Source organism: Arvicanthis niloticus, chromosome 15, assembly GCF_011762505.2.
Source record: "Arvicanthis niloticus isolate mArvNil1 chromosome 15, mArvNil1.pat.X, whole genome shotgun sequence".
NCBI classification, from domain to species: Eukaryota; Metazoa; Chordata; class Mammalia; order Rodentia; family Muridae; genus Arvicanthis; species Arvicanthis niloticus.
This window is the reverse complement of record NC_047672.1, coordinates 34,398,781-34,420,156: the sequence shown is the minus strand read 5'-3', so window position 1 is coordinate 34,420,156 and position 21,376 is coordinate 34,398,781. Positions and strand designations below refer to the sequence as shown.

Genomic DNA, 21,376 nt, shown 5'->3' with positions numbered 1-21,376 from the left:
GGGCTGATTCTGATAACCATTGATTTTTGTCTTTATTAAAAATCCTGTTAGAACTGGGATGTAGTTCGGTAGTAGAGGGCTTTGGTTTTGAGTTTCCTTACTGAGAAACAAAGCAGAATTCTGCCATTACTGGCAACTGAATTCTGTCAGACAGTCTCCTGTGCCATAGTGCCATCAGGTACTCTTTCTAGGATGTGTCTGTTAACGCTTACATTTGGGGTAAACATCAGTTCACCACAGATCATCTTGGCAAACCAGTAAGTTTACTAGAGTTACAAGAGTGGATGGGGTTCTTTACAGGGGCATGGATAACTCAGAGGCCACTCACACACCATTGAGAAGCCTACCCTAGCATGAGTGATTACAGGTAAAAGCTGGGTCCCACACCTCTGTGCATGAATACAGGTTGCTTGATAGTCATGCGTGGGAAGGGGGTCTCCTGTCCAGGAATTGTTTATGGTTTCTTTAACCTTGGGGAGGGGTTATAGCTTTGATAGATTCAGCTTCTGTGACTTATGAGGGTGGTTTACTTTCTTCTACATAACAACATCTTAATTTGTGGTCCCTTGATTGCACCTAGCTTCCAGGACATTTATAAAATATCTACATTACATCTTTTTGTAATACCCAGCATTTTTGCTCTTCTCTTGTTCCTGTAGTATTATCACGTTTAGGGTCATGCCTACACATACACAGTGGTCCTGATATCTGAATACCCATGCTCTTTCTGCTTCATGTAGTAGATTCCTACATGTGATCTGTAAAAGATGTGCCTTTTCTTCCTGGGAGAGTACTGGAACAATAATTCCTTTTTTTTTTTTTTTTTCTCCAAATTTCATAGAGGAGGTAAATGACTGTGAGATGATGAATGTGAAGCTCAGAATTTCTTGTTACTCAAAGGATTGTTTACATTCTCATAAGAGATCTTCTTGGTCACAGCACTGAATTGAAATGTCTTATTATATGTCCAGTACAGCAAGGCTCAGTCAGCATCTTAGAGGCAACACCCACTTCGTTTCCCTTTTCCGTAAGAGTGACTGTAGGATGAGTTTTGAATGTAACATTATAATGATGGAGATTCCTCACTTGAAGGCTGTTTAAGGAAAAAAAAGTTACAAATACTTTCCTTAAATATTACACAGATTAGACAGACACATCTCACTTTGTCAGATACAAAATATATGGTAAAGTCAAGACTAAGCTAGGTAGCCGTGGAAGATAGAAATCACTGACTTACATACATGATAGGAAGTAGTTTCTGCTTTTCTCCTTCATACATTTTTTCCCCCCAGATACTGTATGGGTCTGTGTTCTTCTAGCATACTTACATACATACATAGGGAGGTACAATAGATTTCGAGTCTTTGTTAATTTGAAACTTAAGCCTCATGTGAAAGACTGAAGTCATCATATCAGACTATCCCAATACTTTCTTAAGGAATCATGTCAGGCTATCTGGATACACTCTTCTTAAGGACATCCCCCATGTTTTCACACCCCACAAAGGCAGGCAGCTCTGGACTTCTTAGTCCTATCATCATGACTTAAGGGTTGGATTTCTATCCTTTTATCTTCTCTGTCCACTGCATTGTCAAATTCTGTTAATGCCTTTTTCCAAAATGTTCTCATAGCTTTTTAAGTTCTATCCATTCCTACTCCCATCGCCTTCCTCAAGACTTCCTTGTTATCTGCAGAGGATGGTTGTTTAGTAGAACCGTGGAGGAGGAGTCCAGGGCACATAGGTTATGAGCCAACTTGTGGATGTTGAAATATACTCCTTTCTATCTCTTGTACTGTTTTTTCTTCTAATTCTACTTTTCACATTAATTATTTTCCCTGTCCTGAAAATACATTAAATACTATATGTCATTGAAACTTTTCCCGATCACTTCTTCCTTTTCATTTCTCTGAATTCTTAGCACATTATTTTGTATTTATTCAAAACTGCATTGTGTTGCTACTTTGTATCTAGGGTCTTTTACTATATTAAGTTTTGTCTCCAGTCAGGATGTATGCCTATTAGGTAGTGTGTATATATTTAATAGTTGGTAGCTGCTTAATTGAAGTTTTGAAATTTGATTCTGTGTGTGTGTGTGTGTGTGTGTGTGTGTGTGTGTGTGTGTGTGTGTGTGTCACTGAATATTGAATTTCTTCCATATTGCTTTTTTCCAACTTGGGTCACTCTTTTTGAGCCTGCCACTTGAAAAAGAAATTCTTCTCCCAGTAAAGCATTTCAACCAACTATTTAGTAACCAGTTATAAGACATCTGGTACTCTACTAACGTTTACGATACAAAGAGACAGCCCGTTTTGCATATGTTCCTGTGTGTTACAGTATTGCCTATGTTAATTTTTTTCATTCCTAATAGCATATTCTATTTTGCTTGCAGGATAAGAATAAGAAGCTTCGGCCCCTGTATGACATCCCCTACATGTTTGAGGCCCGGGAATTTCTTCGTAAAAAGCTCATTGGGAAGAAGGTAAATGATGAGCATACATCAACACATGTTTGGACTTAGTTTCGTGCCTTAGAAGTGATGATTTTCTACTGGGTCTTCTCCAGGTCTTTTTGCAGTAGACAACACTCCTAACCATGTAAAGTGGAATTACTTTGATATGAAGAGAGGCGAGTCTATGTGTCAGGAAGTGGTACCTCTTGGGAGAGGTTTAAAATTGGGACCCTGACCACAGTTTGATTGTCAGTGTTTTCACGCAGGTTCGAGGCTCAATTCCAGTTTCAATAACTGCATATCGCCCACCCCATGCTGTATTCAGTCAGTTTTTCTTTTCTCTTCAGCCACCTCCATTATAAGTTCAGGGCCATGAGAGTTAGTACTGAGGGAAAATTGCTGCTTTTTTTTTTTTTTTTTTTTTTTTTTTTTTGCATTTCTCTTGTTTTTAAGACATGATGAGTATAGGAGAGGAAATTGGGAGTCCCCTTTGTTAGGAGGAGGATGCATAGGGAAATGCATTGTATATGGACACTACCCTAACCTTTTTAGGTTTCTAGTAGCCCCTGTTCCAGCTACTGGGACAATAGGGACTTTAACTGGAAATAATTGTGTTATCTTCTTAAGATCCCGAGTGAAGACTGCTTGCTGCTTGGTATGTTGACTTTGGAGTCTATGGGCTCAGAGACCTAGAACGTGTATCTTAATATTATTATTTATAGCAATATTCTACAAGTGTTTTGAATGGTGAGCTGTTAAGCATACCTTTATTTTTTCTGATGTCTTATTCCAAAGTCTAGGACCATTTGTAATCTAGATGGATGTTCAAAGAACATAAATGGGGTGACTCCTTTAATGGCACCAAAGGAATCCTGTTTAGGAAGGGGCTGTGAATCATGCTTTGGTTTGGGATTCTAGGAGAAATTTCACATTATGAGTTGATTTTTATATGATAGTATCTTGCAAATCATCTAGTACTTTAGAACACCACACTTGGTTTTTTGTGGACTTAAACGTTCTACCCATGTTATGTACTCCTCCCCACACTGATACATTCCACCCATGTTATGTACTCCTCCCCACACTGATGATGTTGACAGCTTTGGTACAGTTACAGCTCTTGAGTGGTGTGCAGTGCACCCATTCCTACCCACGATCAAGATGAAGTATGTTCTGAGACAGCTTTAAACAGTCATTCTAACAAAAGATCTCCTGAGCTCTTGCCTCCACCTCTAGGTTTTGGGATTACAAACATGTGCTTCCATACCAAAGAACCTGTAGTTTTTAAGTTAATGTTAAAATAATATATTATAAATATAGGCACTTCTCTGTGCATGGTGACTCATGCCCACAGTCCTAGCATTTGAGATGATGAGGCAGGGAAGTCAAGAATTCAAAGCCAGCCTCAGCTACATATCAAGGTCAACCTAGTCTACATGTGATCCCATCTTAAGTGAACAAATTATGTATGTAGCTTTATTATATATTATAGTAGCATGGTAAATCATAGCAAGGCACTTTAAAGATGGATGTAAGTTGAAATTGCTAATTTTCAGGGTTTGGGTTTTTTTTTTTGTTTGTTTGTTTTGTTTTGTTTTGTTTTGTTTTTTTAAAAAGGTGGGGGAAGCCAAAAAGCCAAACTGGATTTCCTAAAATAAGTATTAAATCTACTGAGGTTCTTTCAGAGAATAGGCTCATTTGTCACTGTATAAGACTTGACAGAGTGCTATATTCATTCATGAAGTGTAGTGCCAGTGATGGCTCCAAGTCTCTTTCAATTTCCTGATCCCCTGTTATCTGATGCAATGTCTAACATCTCTGTCTTACCCACTTGATATCATATCACTCATTCTCTGTCTCATAAATAGTTGCATATCGTCAACCAAGGAGCTCCATGGATTTTTGAAGGAAACCCACACAGTGACCCAGCAAAATGACAGCACATGTTTGATTGTGTGGTATTGTCTGTGCATATATCGTGACACCCATTAGTCTCCTAAGTATTGTCTTGCTGTGATTCTGTGTCATCCCTGGACACATAGATCACAGCTTATTGCAGCTGCTGCTGAACAGTTTTGGGGGGCTAGCCAGGGCTGTGCTCTCAAGGACTGTATGTCAGGCCACTGTAAAGTCCTCTATCATAGGACAAAAGGACTGACCTCAAGTGTCAGATCTGATGTCAATTCTTAAGCAATTAGGTGCCTTCTTAGTGGGAGAAGCCTCATTTGCTGGTTCCTGTGCAACAGAGTTGATTAGATTCTGTTTGTGCTGAGACCAAGCTTTGTCCCCTACAGTGACATTGTATAAATGATGAATACTTTATCCTCTCATAGAGAGAGCTGAATGCATCTCAGCTCTGCTGGGCTGGAGCATTCTTGATGCAAACGACTTTTCCTGACTCACCACCTGAAACCACTTGCCTGTCTTCTAGGCCTGTCAGTTAGAACAATCAACACCCATGAGCTCTGGCATCTGGGAGCAGGCAGGGCAGTAGCTGCCTCCGGGGTGGCTAGCACAGTCATTGCACACTTCTGCCAATTCCCTTCAGACCTCTGCAGCTGTTGAGCATGGTGCATGGTGATTAGGAGCTACTGTGAGGAGCATGTGTGCCTGTGCCTGGAAGCTGATTAGGGCAGACTGTCACAGGTTAAGGAAGATACGGTGGTGAAATCCTCTTCCCTGCCTCCTTCCCAGCAAGTCAGCACTGATGGCATCTTTAAGAGATGTCTAGAATGTGGAAAATTAAGATGGAAGGTAAAATGCTTAAGTGTTTTATTGGTTTTGATGGCCCCTCTTCCATTGTGGACATCTACATTGATTTAAAATCCATTCACTTAGGTTTCCCTCTGGATGTGGGCCATGGAGCTGCAGTAAGAATACTGCTCCTGAGTCTTGCTTTCATCATTTGTACACTGGGGTAGTATTTGCCTGGCCTTTCCTAGGGCTGTCCCATGAAAACACAAGGTGATAAAGTTTTTCACACTGGTCCAGTTGTCAGGAAGGCGAAAGGCTCGGTTTTGTTTAATAAGAGTTATTTTTGTGTAGAATCTGGTGTAGCCATGCCCTTTTAGATTGATTTCTGGGTTTCATGTCAAGAAAAATGAATCTGTATACAATTGGTGTCATGACTACATTGTTTTTCTGTGTGTTTTGTCGTTGTTTCTATTGACTTTGGTTGTTGTTGTAACTGGGGCTGTTGGATCAGGATGTTAGCTTCTCCCAGGCAAGCATGCGTTCTGTGCTTTGAGGGCGTGAGAGAATGTATGTATCACTGCCTCCCCCTCTTGCCCTGTTTATCACTTGCCATCCATCCACTAAAATCATAACTAACGAATATTCCTGATAAATGACTTCTTGCCAATTTCTTTAAAGGCTTCTCATGAAATAGAAACTATGATAATTTTAGCTGTCTGCTGTTTGTTTGTTTATTTGTCTAAGATGGTGACTTCTTAAAGGAGTCATTTTAACTGCCCAGGACTAATAGAAACTGCTCTCCCTGCTGTCTCTCCCCTTTCTCCCTCCTTCCACCCTTCCTTTTCCCTCCCCCTTCCCCTCTTCCCTCTTTCCTTGCCTGCCTGCCTGTCTGCCTGCTGTCTTCGTAGTCCCCTTCCATCTTTATCCTTGAAGAAGAACATCTTATATAAAACAGGAGAGTGCACATTTCAATCATTTGTTTTCGGTAGGTAAAATGACTGGTCTTCATTGGAAGTTTCCTTCAGCTTTCTCCTAGAGTATATAATGCTGAGTTCCAGTATTTTCTGTCTTGTCACACAGCATTTATAAGTGACATATGAATCATTCCTACAACTCTTGCCCCTTAATTGCAGAATTTCTATCACCATGGGAACCATTGTGTTCAAAGTTAGAACTTGTTTAAATAATTGAGGGTCAAAATGGTGGAGGAGCTAGGACCAAAAGAAGCCTGAGTTCACAGATGCACACGGGCTGGCAGTAGATGCTCACTGCAGGCTTTCAAACACCAGAGACCTCATTTCTTTTAATAAATCTATAGCTGAGACTCATTTGTAAACTAACGTGCGACTTTGTTTCATTTTTATGCCATTGAAATTTGTTCTGTGAATTAACTTAGCTCTTCAAATTAAGCTTCTTGTTTTCCGTATTCTTGCAGACATTTTAGAATTATGGGGTTATAAATCTTCCATTGAGGGTTATTTCATTTCCAGATTGTTTTAAGAATCTACTTTTCCAAAGTATGTACTTTTGGGGTGCAAAGCTGGAAAAAAAAAAACCTCTTTGTATAGCCACTCAAGCATACCCAGAACTGATCTATTGCCTTGTATCAGACACATCGGCAGCTCTCTCCTAGTTATCTGGGAATTAAGTATCTTTTCCTGTCAGTCCTTTGTCATTGAGAGAAACTTTCTAATATAAGTAACTTAAAGAGAAGATCAGTATATTTTGACTCATTTCTTCAGAGGTTCTATCCATGATCATGTTTGGAGTTGATTCAAACTATTTTGCAAGGATATACCCAGGTTAAATGCAAATACTATGCCAAGTTTTAATATTCCTGAGGAAGTATTGGCAAGAGACAGCACTGCACATATTTAAATTAGACCCACTTCTTTTTTTCTTGTATTTGTAACCTGTGATTGATTGAATCGGTAAGCATGGATCTGAATTTCCCTTTGCTCTCATTGCACTTACCTGCTCCTGTGCAGTGAGCAGAGCACTTGTACTCTTGTAGCCTGAACTCCTGAAGACCTTTTTTTTTTTTTTCTCGAGCTCTTTCTCTCTCTCCCTCTCTCCTTTAAATTTTTTTAAATTGCCATTTGTGTTTGCTTTCATTATACATATTTGAACCATTTCGAATTCTGGTACCTATAGGGGCCAAAAGAAGATATCAGATTGATAACCTGACTCCAGAGTTAGAGCCATTTGGGACCTTCCACATTGCTGCTGGGAACCGAACCTGGGTCCTTGCCCAGAGCATCAAGTGTTCTTATCTTTTCTCTCTCCAGCCCCTCCTGTAGTATTCTTGCTCCGTTTTCCTTTTTTTTCATGTGAAGCTCATGAGTGGGGTCCTCATCTGTGCCCTTCACACTGTGCTCTGCTTTTGCCTGATAGTATTGTTTTCCATAGCTCCTGGTGGCCCTGCTTCCATTGTGCCAGCCAGTGTGGTACTGGACAGCTTTCTCAGAGGGAGTTACCACTCCACAGCCAATCCCCTCCAGGCAGCTCTCTATTTGAAATGCATCCTGTTCCCTCCCACCTCAGGATTTTCTTTCAGTTTGTACTACCTTCTTATTTTCTTCATTTCCCCTTTCTGTTTACTTTCTCTTTTTTTTTTTCCTTTTAAAATACAGGTTAAATTTGACTTTAAGAAAATTTTTCTTGGCTTTTCCCCATTTCCTGTAATTTACCATGTATACATTTCATAGTTTACAGTAGTATAATTGAGAAACATGTAAATAGCTATTTCTCTTACTAGATTTATTTTATTATGTTCTTTAAGGCATAACATCGTTGTGTATGATAAAGTTCGGTTCCTCAGGTGCTCAGTCAATTTTTATGAAAGGTACTGAGTTCAATTTGTAGAGAGAAGTGTGTACCCAGATAAGAAGAGAGGAGCATAGACTAGGGAGGCTTGAAGTCAGTCTCACTTGACTGACTTAAGCCAAATGTGATTGGCCAGGATGGCATCCACCTTTCAGTAAGCTCAGAGACATCCAGAAAGGCTAATGCCATATACAGTGATATCTGGGTACTTGTCTGTGAGCGAAGCTGACCACGTGGTTATTCTTAGCCTTCTTCCTACTACTGGATAAATATTTAAAATATCTAAGCAGGTTTTATGAACTGTTTAAACTTCATCAATAGTGACTACTTTTGTATGACTTTTACTCATTCTGCCTTTTTAAAGGATTTCATATAGGTTTTTTGCTTGTTTGTCTATTGTTACGGTATTTTGTTGTTGTTTATTTTGAGATAAAAGTTTCACTATGCAGCCCTGGCTGGCCTGGAACTAGGTATATAGACAAGCTGTTCTTGAGCTCACAGAGATCCGCCTTAATCAGGCTCTAAAGTGCTGGGTTTAAAGGCATATACCACCCTTTTTGCTCATGTTTATTTTCACTGGTTACAGCCACTGGTAATTGAGCTTTCTTTTCATAGTAGGCATTGAATTTTTAAGATTGTCTTTTCATGTTTTATTTTACCTACATCCTGAAAAGTATATATAATGGTCCCATTTTTACAAGTAAAATCCTTGAAAACCATAAAAATTACTTTACCCATACGTTTTTACTTTAATTGTTAAGTTAAAGTAAAGATCTAGAAGAATCTGATTCCCAGAGTCAGTAAGTGGTTGTACTTTGGGGACAGTGTCAACTTCTATGTATAACATGCCTTTTATGTGCTCCAAGAAGTTGACTCTTCATCTGCCTCATTCTAGTCTATAGCTTTGAAGAAGGAGTGACAGCACCATGTATCTGCCTTCTGAGTGCTTGCAGCCCTGCAGACATCTCATCGGTCTCTGATGTCCCTGTGAGGGAGCCTTCTGTTCCTCATAGAACACAATCATATCACATACTCTTTTTCCACCACTACGCAGGCAAAGAGCTCGAGCAACGTGGTAGAGATGGTGGTAAAGCTTTAGTTTTCTGTCTTACTCCTCCTTTGTCATAGCTGCAGCAGAGAATGAGGAGGGGCAGGTACAGCCCCACCGCCACCCCCAACCCCTCAACCTTGGCCCAGAGAGGTGAGGGGCTGTAGATGCTTGCTTCCTGAACAGGAACAGATCTCTGAAGGTACCAGAAGTCGTGTTCTTAGGGGGGGCTATATTTCATTCAACCAGGGTGAATTCCTCAGGGGCAGAGAGTCTTCCTGAGGAAGGAGCTTCAGCCTCTTTGGCTGGCCACCAACCAGACCAAGCCCCCTTGTTAGCCACTCATTGAAGACTGGCTGCTGCTGAGCGTGTTGCTCGGTTAGCTGTGCTGAGTATCAGCAGGCAGCCAGCAGGGTGGGAATTCTTGTTCATGCCTCTGATGTGTTTTAGTTTGGGTTTTAAAAACATTTCTTTTGTCATCTCCACATTTTTCACTTCATGCTACTTTGATTCATTCACACTATGGAAAAGTCCTTTATATTAATGATCAAAACGGGCTCAAAGGTTGTGAATGCTTTGTGATTTAAATTGACAGGTTTATATGGTGTGGCTGTCCTTGCCTTCCAGTGCCAGCTGTTACCATCAGTGTGGCTGTAAATATTTGAACAAGTGACTGGAGATACTCTCCAGACGCAGAGGAACTTTGAATGACATACCTTTAGATGTGTGTGCCCTTTTCTAGCAGGAGATTTCTATTGGGCTGATGGGATTTGGGCAGTATGCATTGGACACCAGAGTTTATTGTGGATGTGCTTCACCCTCTGGTTTTCAGCAATGATCCTGTTTGTCCCTGAAACCATTAACTCCCTTGTTTGGCGACAGATGGTTAGCAAAAATGGCCATGGAGTTGTCTGTTTCTGGAATCTCAGCAAGGTAGCTTTCTTCCTGTCGCCACCTAAATGCACTTTACGGTAAAGAGCTCTGGTTTTCTTCTTTGGTCTGCAGATTGTGCAAAGTGCCCCTGTGGTCTGGGGATCATCAGTGTGTTGAGCTGAGTACACAGCTCTTCGGTGTAGTCTGTTATTTGTGTGATTTATATTGTAATATCCTCTTCAAAAGCATTTCTAAGTTAAATTACGAAACTAGAATTTCCAACCATGTTCGTGGAAATTTCTGTGTGCTCACCTGTGGGAAATGATTTATTATCTGTGAGAATCCTCAAGATGCTCCCATCCCTCACTGATACTTTTGTATTACTCTGGTTATTATTAAAGACTTTCTTCCTTGGATTCCCAAGCTGCTCACAGTTTTCGGGTGGAAGTTCTTACCTTTGTAATGTGGTTTGCAGTGGTCTTTTCTCAAGCTGTCCTCCTCCAGACTTTAATGTTAAGTTTCCGGAATGTCATCCTTGGAGCTGGAACTTTCCATACTTATTTTCTGCAAACCAAGATTTTATTTTGGGGGAGATTTTTGCTGAATCAGCTCAGCTGTGCTTGGGGGTAGGGAGAGCACAGGCCCTCCCCCCACTTTAAAAATAACCATTATGTGCCAAAAATCCTATAAAATGTGCTGAATTGCAGATCTTCCAGCTTCCTATACTTCTGGGTTTACAGAGAATAGATCCTTTGGAGTTCAAGTTCAATGATAGTGTGCAGAACATCTTGTGCTGTTAAAGGGTGTAAAACAGGACTCAGGCCAGATGTGTAGTTAGGGGAAGAAACCTGACTTGTCTTTTCTCTGTGGTTTTCTCCCCACAGTTTCATTTGCCTATTACTGACTCTGCAGGGATACCGATGTGTTTACTAGTTGTTGTTGTTTTTTAAAGAAGTTCATATTATTAAAAGAACATATTAAAAGATAGCCTCATTTTAGAGCACCGAATTTCTGAAGTCTCTTTTGTTTGTGCTCCAGTCACTGCTGCGGCTCTGCAGTATTAATGATCTATACATGTATCAGAGGGTAGACTGTAAAAGTATATACATGTATCAGAGGGTAGACTGTAAAAGTGCATACATGTATCAGAGGGTAGACTGTAAAAGTGCATACATGTATCAGAGGGTAGACTGTAAAAGTGTTTGTTGGTTTTGGGGATGAAGTTCTGTTGATTCCTTATCTGTATCATAGAAGTGATACTTTAGTGGTATGTCTATATAAATACAATTATACATTTGTACATTTAAAAATGAATAGTGAGTTTTGCTTTTTACTGTAACAAGTTCTTTCATCAGTAGCTAGGGTAGCCTCATTTCCTTTTACTTCTATGGTATATCTTCTATGGTATTTTTTTTTTCTTTTCAGGTGGCCAGCTTGGACAAGTCTTTCCTGTCCCCTCCTCTCCTCTCCCCTCCCCTCCTCTCCTCTTCCCCTCTCCTCTGTGTGTCTGTGTCAGTGTACATGGAGGTTAGAGGTCAAGTATTGTTACTCAGTTGACTCTTCATTATTTTAGAAATACAGACTCTTTCCGAACCTGGAACTTACCCATTGGGATAGACTGGCTGCCCCACAAATCCCAGAGATCTTTGTGTCCACTTGTCTAGCACTAAGATTTATAGGCGCACACTATTGAGCCCAGCTGTATACCTGGGGACTGAGGCTCTGAAATCAAAAGCACTTGACTGACTGAGCCTACTCTATGATATCTCACACTATATGCATAGTGGAGTTAAAGAGTACCCCATCTATCTGCTGTCTTAGAATGTGATCTGATGACAAATAGTATCTTTTGCAGATATAACTGAGTACATGTAAATGAAACCATACTGCGGTAAATGGGTTTCATAGGAAGGAGGTGGCTGTATGACAGCGGAGGTGAAGAGCAGGGAGTGGGTGTGAGGCTGGCGGAGGGCAGTGGTTGCCTAGAGTCTCTAGAAGCTTGAAGACCCAAGGAAGGATGCTCCTGTGGGACTTTCAGTAGGGTAATGACTGCTTCTGCCTTGACACCAGCTTGAAGTCCCCAGAATACTGAGGGAGTGCATTTCTGTTGTTCTCAGCCTGCCTCTTTATGGTGTCCTGTTACAGCAGCTCTGGGAACTAAGATAGAGGGAAGTATGTTTGTTTCTTGTGTCTGGTCATCTCCCTGTTGGCTGATGTCTGGTTTCTTGATTTTTACTTCAATAATGAGATTGTTTCTCACCATAATTCATGGAGTGGAGTCTGGTCTTCTGCTAGCATGGTTTTTTCCGGTAATTTGTGTTTGTGCTCTGTCATTCCTTCTAGATGGTAAAGCTAGCCTTTTTCTAAGCCGGGGGCAGTTGTAGAACAATTGATAGGTTTCTCTCCACACTTGTCAGTAGGCTTAACCTTAGGCCACGGCCATCTCCTTTAAAGGATGGGTGCTAGTGTCCACCACAGAAGGCTACATTGCCTTGTAGCCATATTGGTCACAAGACCTGCTTCCTTGATCATTAGCAGTATTTTGAAATCGGACACCCTGGGCGAAATCATTATTGGCTAGAACTTTATCAGTATTATATATACTTATTATGAACCTTATATGAACTCTAGCTTTTCTTTTTATGCCCATTGGATTTCAGAGTTTTTTCTTTGATTGCTTCTTTGTCAAAGTGTCTGTCTGTCTGTCACTTTGCTCTCTCCCCTCTTCTGACTTAATAAATGGGCTGAAATGAGTCAGGCTAGGCTGATGAGCATATAATGTTCTGAAAATAATTGCTGGTGGAGTCATTCTCTTTTAGTTTGTAGGCCTCGACACCTTTGATCATCTATCCTCAGTTAACCAGTTAAAAAGCAGCAAAATGAAATCAATTTATTGTTATTGTACAGCTGATACTTTCCAGTCCAAAACTTATTTCAGGCATTGGGAACAGAGCCTTAAAAGCACCTCCTCATGAGGACAACACAGTGCTTTCCTTCTTGGAGGTGAAATAAAAATAAATACTGTATCTATTAAAACTCTCCTATGATCTAACTAGGATAAGATGACCTCAAGATGTGCAAAATTGAATGAGGACCAATTTAAATAACTGGTAAGATAACAGAAGTGGCCCTTGGCAGTATTATTAAAGTGAATTGTGCAGATCACAGTTACCTGCCACAGATCGGAGAGGTCTTACCTGCTGGGTGACCTTATGGACTCTACCCCTGGGTGGCCACACATACTGCTGACTGACTTACGACTGTTTTCACTCTTTCCTTCTTGGTCTGCCTGAAGCCCCGTTTCCAGTTGCTGGCTAGTGGTTACCTAAGCACCAATTCCTGCAGCCAGCGGGTACCTGTCATGTCCAAAATGTAGCTCATGGATTCCATATGATGTTAATTTACTACCTGGAAATAGCCCTGACTTGGTTATTGGTCTTTCATAGTGTTACTACCATCTAGTGTCCCCCCAAATCAGCAGTTTCCTGGCCTTTGAGCCAGCTTCTCAGTTACAGGATTCCTCTGACTATGCTTCCTGTAGCCTCCTTCCCCTGGATTTCCCAGGGAGCAGCTCCTAGTCTTTGTGTTCCTAATCTCTCTTTTTAATTATTGCGGCTCTGCCTTAATTCATTTTCCTGCAACAGCTCGTAATATGCCATCTTTCACCCTCCTGTCACAGTTGCTTTCTCAGTGCACAGTCCTGATGTGCCACCCACTCTGGTGTTACCTGATTGCCTGCCGAATAGAATCTAACTCTCTTAAGTGAACATAAAAGCCGGAAAAGGAGCTGTATATAAATTATCATAATTTTAAATGAGCCTGTTTCCATTTCTAGTCTCCCATCTTTCTCTGCTCTGTGTAACACTTCTCAGAAGCTTGACCTTTCACAGCTTCTTCCCTCCACATTCGATTTTCTTTGAAGAACCTCTCCCCATTCTGGTGCTCCTTGTGCTCTTGGTCCATGTTCACTTTGCAGTTGTAGTTTTTAGGTCTGACTGGGACAAGCATCTGTCTTATGCCAAGAGTCAGGTATGGGGTCTCCTGACTCTCGAGGGAAGAGCTAGCTCCTGGCCTCTGAAGGTCTTTGGAAGATCAGGAGCATCTCCACCAGGAGGGTGTATACAGAACACACAGCTAAGCTAGGCACTGGCTTTCTTGCCGGCTGTGTTTCCTTTCCTTGTGCTTATGATCCTTGTGATCTGATTCTGTACACCAGGGGTGTTTTGATGACTGACAGCACTCTAAGCCAAGGGCTTAGAGACAGGCAGATGACAAGGGCTTAGAGACAGGTAAATGTCTTCTTTTATTTTCTATTTATGCATCATATTGATTAATTTAGCCCTCCATCATTGGCTGCAAGATAACTGAGGCTTAATGTAGTCAGTACCCTGTCTCCCTGACATGAGGCAGTCAGAGTCTTGCTCCTTAGTGGTGCATTGGGTTATTCTTCTCTTTCCTTTAAAATTGAGTCTGTGCAGTACTTTTTATTTGTTCTCTCTAAAAATAGCAAAAGGTTTTGCTCAGGTAGTACACTATAAGTTAAGTTTTTGGCTTGAATTCTCCACTATTATTTTATGGCTCTAAGTGACAGAAGTTCAATAGCCCCTGAAGATGCCCTGCTGGCCCATGCTGGGGTTCATAATGCTCCAATCCTTACATCACAGTTCACACAAATTGGAAATAAACAAATTAGTGACTTGCTCCACGTGGCTACTTCTGTATGTATCATGGGCCATTTGTCTGGCTGCTTGTTTCTGAGCCGAGCCCCTCCTAGCTTGCCTGATGTTCACTGGAATCTGGAGAGGGAGTGTCTAGTTAGAAACCTATTTACCCTCCATACCAGATTCCCACCCCTCTAAATTTCTGACTTATCTTTAATAAGAACCCAATAGAAAGGGGGAGGGAGGAACAAGAGAAAGAAGGGAGACCATCATAGCAGCTTTTATTCAGGAACTGAAAGTGACCTCAGCTTTGATCAGAACAGAAGTGAGCATGTTTCGTGAGATAGTCCTGTGTGCAGCTAGGATAGTCTTTGCCCTGTGTATTTCGTTGTGTATGGTTGTGTGTTCATAGCGCCCCTTTCTTCATTTAGCTGATGCCACGGTTCTGATGGCTTCAGCTCTTCAGATGGAGTAGTGCAGACAGCAGCTTAGGAGGGAGACACAAGCTAGCACATCTCATGTTTACCTGCTGTGCTGTCCCTGCTGTTCTCAGCTACATTAAAATCTGTGACCTTGGGGACAGGAAACTCAGCAATTTTTTTACTAGAGAAGAATTAATTTCTTCACTTTTTTCTTTCTTTTTTGAGTCTGGTTGGCCTTAGTTTTGCTATGTAGATCAGGGTAGCATTTTTAATTTCTAAAACTCAGAGGAATCTTGCTTTTGTCCTCTAAAAACATGGTCTTACTAAAAAACCCAAGATTCAGTTAGTTGTCCAGGTATTTCTAATCAGAATCTAACAGCAATGATTTATAAATGTATTGTTTTCCTAGAGTGTCTCTGGAGATGGCTATCAGGAGGGCTCAGATAGATTTCTATTGCTAGATACTGGTCCTCCCCCATATTACTAAAGCCCTGGACCAGAGTACGTGTACACACACACACACACACACACACACACACACACACACCCTACCTCTTTCATCATGAGGGATTAGCTTGCACCAAGGAGCTATTCATAAACTTTGTCATGATGATTTGTTGCCCTGTTTTATCTTGATTGATATTTTTGATTAATTTGCAGTTCTGAAAGTTTAATCTTTCTGACATCAGAGATGTGTTTTACTTAGAAGATCAGTGAATATAAGTACCTAACATGAGAGGTCATGTCTTACTTCTGAGCCTTGTGACCTACAGTGCGTCCTTGTGCTGACCAGGAACCCTGATTGTTACAGATCTCCTTTATTGATGATGCTGACTTTTAAACCTGACTTGTGTGAAATGTTTTTGCCTACCCCCACCGGGCAGTAAACCTGGCGCCTGCATGGTAGGCAGAGGATCAAGGAGCTCCATACCCCAGTCCGGCTATAACTGCCTGCTATGGCCCAATGCCCCTACTCCTGAAAGCTGACATTGAACTCCATCTTTCCCACCTCTGCTCATGGTCCTGACTTATGATCAAAGGCCATCTCTGGAGTTTTTAGATGGTTATAATTAGAAATCCAGCCTCTTTTCTTTCTCTCTACATCCATGTGTCCAAATCCTTTTCTCATATTTGAGGTCTGTTATTTGTTTCCCTCCATTTTTCTGCTCACTAAATTTTGAAATATGGCTCTAGGAATCATAATCCATCCAGATGATTTACTCCTTAACTTGGGCCAGGTGCTTGTTTGCCGTTTTCTCCAGTTTCTCCAGCGTGGCGTTTGCTTGCCGGCAGGAGCAGAAAGAACAGCGCACAGTGTGAACTCCACAGCATGCAAGGAGTTTTGAAGATGAAAGACAAGATGAGTCATGTTGCTGCTTTTCAGTTTTTCTGACTTTGTGGTAGTTAGCCATAGATTTCCAAGGAGAAAATGGCAGCAAAATGGCTGAGTCTAGATGGATTTATAATGTCTCTCATCATTTAGAGACTGAAAGAGATATTGATAGCAGCAATTATCTCCTACTTCATAAACATAAGCTTCTTCCTTTCTTTCCATCTTTCTGACGTTATTTTCTCCCTCTGCTCTTTTCTTTTCCCTCCTTTACCCTTTTTGTTTTGTTTTGTTTTTTATCCCCTTTCTCAGGAATTCTTGGACCTTTGATGTCAGAATGCAAGCTATGCTCTCATTTCTGGTGGGTATTCTCTGTCTGCCTCAATGCCTGGCTTAGCTGCTGGAGTCCCTGGGACCTTCCTGGCCTTAAGAAGAAAACAGTGATTTGTTAAATGTCATTATTTCTCTTCTTCCTTCCAGCACCTTGAATCTTGGTTCACTACCAAAATTGACAGAGCTGTGGTCTTTCTCTGAAGTTGCACCTAGTTTGCCTAATGGTTCCAATTTCTGTTTAGGCTCAGGTCTCTTGGATGAGCACAGTTTTCTAGGCTAGATAGATAGTATTGTTGTATCTTTGAGCCTCTGTTGTAACTGCCGTTTACTACTCTTGATGGAAGAGAGGACATTCGAGCAAGGGGATCGGTGTGTCAGCCATCCTCTCAGTTTGCCCTCCCTGCCATGAGACTCTGGTTGCTCTGGGGTCTAGGGGCCATAACCTTGTGTGTCCTCTGGTAAGTATTACTTTGTCACTGCCTCAAGCACAAATAGCAGGCTGGTACTTGCTCATAACTGTTTAGGTGACCCATGATCTCTTTCAGATTCTATGTGAAGTGTTTCCATTGTATAGCCCGCAGGTTTCACTTGGCAGTGATGGTGCCTTTCTTGTCTATGTGTCATTGTCCTTGCACAGAACCATGTTCCTCTTGGAAAGAGAGCGGGGGTCCCCTTTTACTACTTCCCTGTTTGCTTCTTTCTGTTGCAAAGATGATTTTTTTTTTTTTTTTTGGTTATTGTTTTTGTTTTTTACATTGATAGAATTTTTTTTTGTGGCCAACCAAACATACTTTTTAATAGACCTCATATAATTTAATTTTTAAACAGGCATAAAGAACTTTTTTTAAAAGTTGTTTTATATAACATATCTTAAATTCTTTACATTTTAAAAATAGACAGAGGCAGGGAGAAAAATAGATGGGTAGAAAGCACATGGTTCTTTTGTTTCTAAAGATTTTCAAACTCAGATTAAGACAAGTCAGTGAATTTTGTTGGTTTATTTACTTGAAACAGACATCCTGATGTCACTGGCAAGAAGGCCAATATGGAGATGGGGTAAATAAAACAGACTAGACATTTAAATTATTTAATCATGTCCTTTCAAATTTTTAACTAGAAAAACCTTAATATTGTATTTCTTATGCTGTACTGTTTCTTTATTGTTATTTTGAGTAGATAGTACACTTTCTGCAAATTCACATAAATAGTATGAGGAGAGGCTTCATCCTCTGCTGTGGGCTTGGGCCTTTCCTTGTCCAGAGCATCCCTCAGAAGCAGCTACATTGTCATGCCACATTTTTTTTTTTTTTACCAGCATTCTCTAGGCCTCCATATAAGCATGGTTGTGGGAGGCGGAGCTATGTTCTTGCATTTTACACACATGCTAGTATCATAAGTGTAGGTAAATACAGGGACTGTAGACCAGGAATAGTATCGCTGAATTTGTGTTTCATGTCTGTGTGCCTACAAACACTAAAACCTTAGCCTATTTGGTCTTCACAGTTCAGGGAAAGCTTGCTCTGCTGTCCTATAAAGATTCCATCCTGATTTTCTCGATAGGCTAATTTTTCTACTTTAAATTGTAGTTTTCAATTGTATTTAACACTGGTACTGTTGTTCACTGTATCCATGCTTATCCTGTTTTCTGTTTTCTCACTTACTGCCTACTTCATCAGTCATAAAACAACACTTTTGATTGTATAAGTTTATTATTGTTGTTAAAACAAGAGGAAAGGTACAGGGAAAGCTATGCTTCTCAGGGGTAGCATCTGCTAACACTTGAGTATCTATCTGTTAAGTGTTTTTTATACATGTGGCTATTAGCATAATTTTCATTTTGGCTAGTAATTACATGGTGCTTACTGCTTTGTAACCTTCAACATGATGATTTCCCAATGCCGTTAAGTAGTCTTCTATATGAGGTACTTTTATCATTTAATACCAAGTGAATTTTTAATCAACATCCTGTTGCTGGCTGTTTGTAGTGGTTTAGTGGAAGGCTTTGAACCACATAGATGTGGGTTTGAATCCCTGAGGTGGCATTACCTAACCTAGGCTGTCATGAGCATTAAATGACATAATATATGCTAAGTACTTAGTGCGCTGCTCGGCACATCTTGGCTACTCGATCAATACCAGCAAACTTCTGAGTCAGGGCTTAGGAAAATTAAGAACAGAAAGTAGTATATAATCTGACAAATAAAATGAGCTTGTTTTAGTCTATGTCCTGATAAGGCAAAATGAGTATGCACCTGTGCATGCGCATGCTTGCATGCTTGCCTGCCTGTGTGTATGTATGCGTGCGCGCCATGAGCAGAGGGGACAGAGAAAGATGCATTGAATACTTAGGGAGGTAACCTACAATTCAAGACTGAAGTTGACTGTCCTTCAGAAAGGCCTTTGCTGCCTAGGAGCTGGGGTCTCCTGAATCCTAGAGTCAGAGGCATGAGCCTGGGGCGGGCAGAGTGGGAGAAAACTGAAATATTCTGCTCCCTGCCTGCCTTGGTTTACTGGCATGTTTCACAGCCTGAGAGTTCCCATGGGAACTGGCAGGACATCTGAGGACTGTAGCCTAAGGGAAGCCGAGGAAAGGGCAAAATGTGCTCCTCCTAGTTGATCTTGCACTCTAAATTTCTCTGAAAGTCTCACGCTTAAAATTTAGGATTCCATTTCTATTGTACGTAACCATGTAGTCATCAGTGAGGAATAACTGCCAGCTACATGCATTGCTCTTAGCTTTCTGCATGGACCCAGCATTTCTACAGAACTCTCCACTTATTCTCTCTCTCTCTCTCTCTCTCTCTCTCTCTCTCTCTCTCTCTCTCTCTCTCTCCTCTTTCTCTCTCTTTCTCTCCTTCCCTCCTTCTCTCCCTCCCCCTTCTTTGACATATTTGCTTTTAAAAGCAACACTTTTAATTGAGCTGTCATTGATTAATTCAGGTATTGACTAAATTTGAAATAATATTATGAAGTCACTTACTTCTGATCATACAGGCAACATATTTTGCTTAAAGTCTCTTGATGCTTTGAATTAGAAAGCTGTTCTGGTTGATATTATTGGATGATGACTATAGTATAGTCGGTGGTTAAGCAGTGAAGAATTTATTCTGGTATTAAATACAGAGAATGTTGAAGTTAAAATGGACTAGAAATGCTGCTTTGTTGAGAAGTGTATGTAGTCTGTGTAAGGTACACTGGTTAGGAAAACACAATGCTGTAATATGACTGTGTTCCCCTTTTCCCCTGGTTTTACCTTTAAATATAATCACTTTTAAAATTAAGTGTATGTTTTCCAAAATACTTAATTGAAATAAAATATCCAGTTCTAACCCACTTTCAACAGTAGGGTCTTTTTTTTTTTTTTTTTTTTTTTTTAATTTCAGAAAAAAATAACTCAGATTGTTGTGTGGGTGTCTTCTTCTTCTCTTCTTCCCCCCCCCCCCCCCATTCTTTACAGACAACCAGTCAAGGTCTCCTTTTCAAAAAAGCGTTAGAGTCTTATTTTGTTTTGAAGCATTCAAGCTAAATTCCAGGAAATGGATGAAATCTCTCTCTCTCCTTATTTATTGGAGAAAACCCACAGTTTTAGCATTGGCTCTGTGGCTTTCCTTGTAGTTAGCTGAATCTATGAGCTTCTTTGAAGACTAAATCAATTTAGGTTCAAGATTGACTTTAACATTATACCCAGAATTAAATTCTGATTTATACAGAATTTCACTGTTGTAAGCATTTTATGTTTCCTTCATACCTTTGGTAAAGGTAGGCTTCCAGGTGCTAAAATGCAGTTTTCTTGCAGCTTACACACATACAGGTTTCCTCACAGATATTCATTCTTTTCCCCAGCATGGCACACATGTAGGTGTAACAACTCTGCTAACATGTGTGCAGGACAGAGGTCAACTAAATGTCATTGTCAATGGCAGTCCACCGTGGTGTTTTGTGACAGGGTCTCTCACCAGAACCTGGGACTCACAGATTAGTCTAAGTTGGCAGCTAGGCAGCAATCTCCAAGCATTCCTCCACACTGTTTAAAGGTTGTTTTATTTATTTGTTTATTTAGTTTGCTGTTTCTAGGCAGAGTTTTTGTGTAGCCCTGGCTGTCCTAGAACTCATTCTGTAGACCAGGCTAGTCTCGAAAATATGGAAATCCATCTGCCTCTGTCTTATAGGTGCTGGGATTAAAAGCACACACTACCACCTTCCCATCTATAGCTTGTTTCAAAAGAGAATTGATAAGCAATAGGGCTGTCATTTTTGACAGTTCTCACTATTTTATTTCTTTAGTTCTTGACTCTAGAAAGCTTTACAAATATCTTGGTCTTTCATTGTAAATAACATTGACTTAGGTCTCAGGCAGTATATTTGCCAAATGTAGGGCAAATATTTTTGAAATGTTATATAACTACAGAAGTTTTATAGGTACAAAATAAGAACATAGGAACTTAAAGGCAGTAAAATAAAATTGACCTGTTGAGTACAGCATTTTGGAGAGTTGGGATCAGGACATCTAGTCTCCTAGTTGTCAGTAATCCATAGGCTATGGTTGGAAAGGGTAAGTGGGTGTGGGGAAAGCCCATGCAATTCATATAACACTATCTTGGGGTGTTTGCTTAGACTTGTTTATATATGACTCAGTCTCTATAACCTCATTTACAATACAATATATATCTTCCCACATACTCAAATGAAATATTAAATATTTTAATGGTTTTGTCATTTTATTTTGATTACATAATTTA

At 40.4% G+C, this 21,376-nt stretch overlaps 1 protein-coding gene across 1 annotated transcript in view; it reads left to right on the top strand.

The window, feature by feature from the left end:
- Snd1 (staphylococcal nuclease and tudor domain containing 1) overlaps positions 1-21,376 on the top strand; it is a 391,069-nt gene that overhangs the window by 135,379 nt on the left and 234,314 nt on the right. The window contains exon 11 of the mRNA XM_034518746.3: positions 2,391-2,480. Coding sequence (XP_034374637.1) covers positions 2,391-2,480 — 90 coding nt within the window. The remainder of the gene's footprint in view (positions 1-2,390; positions 2,481-21,376) is intronic.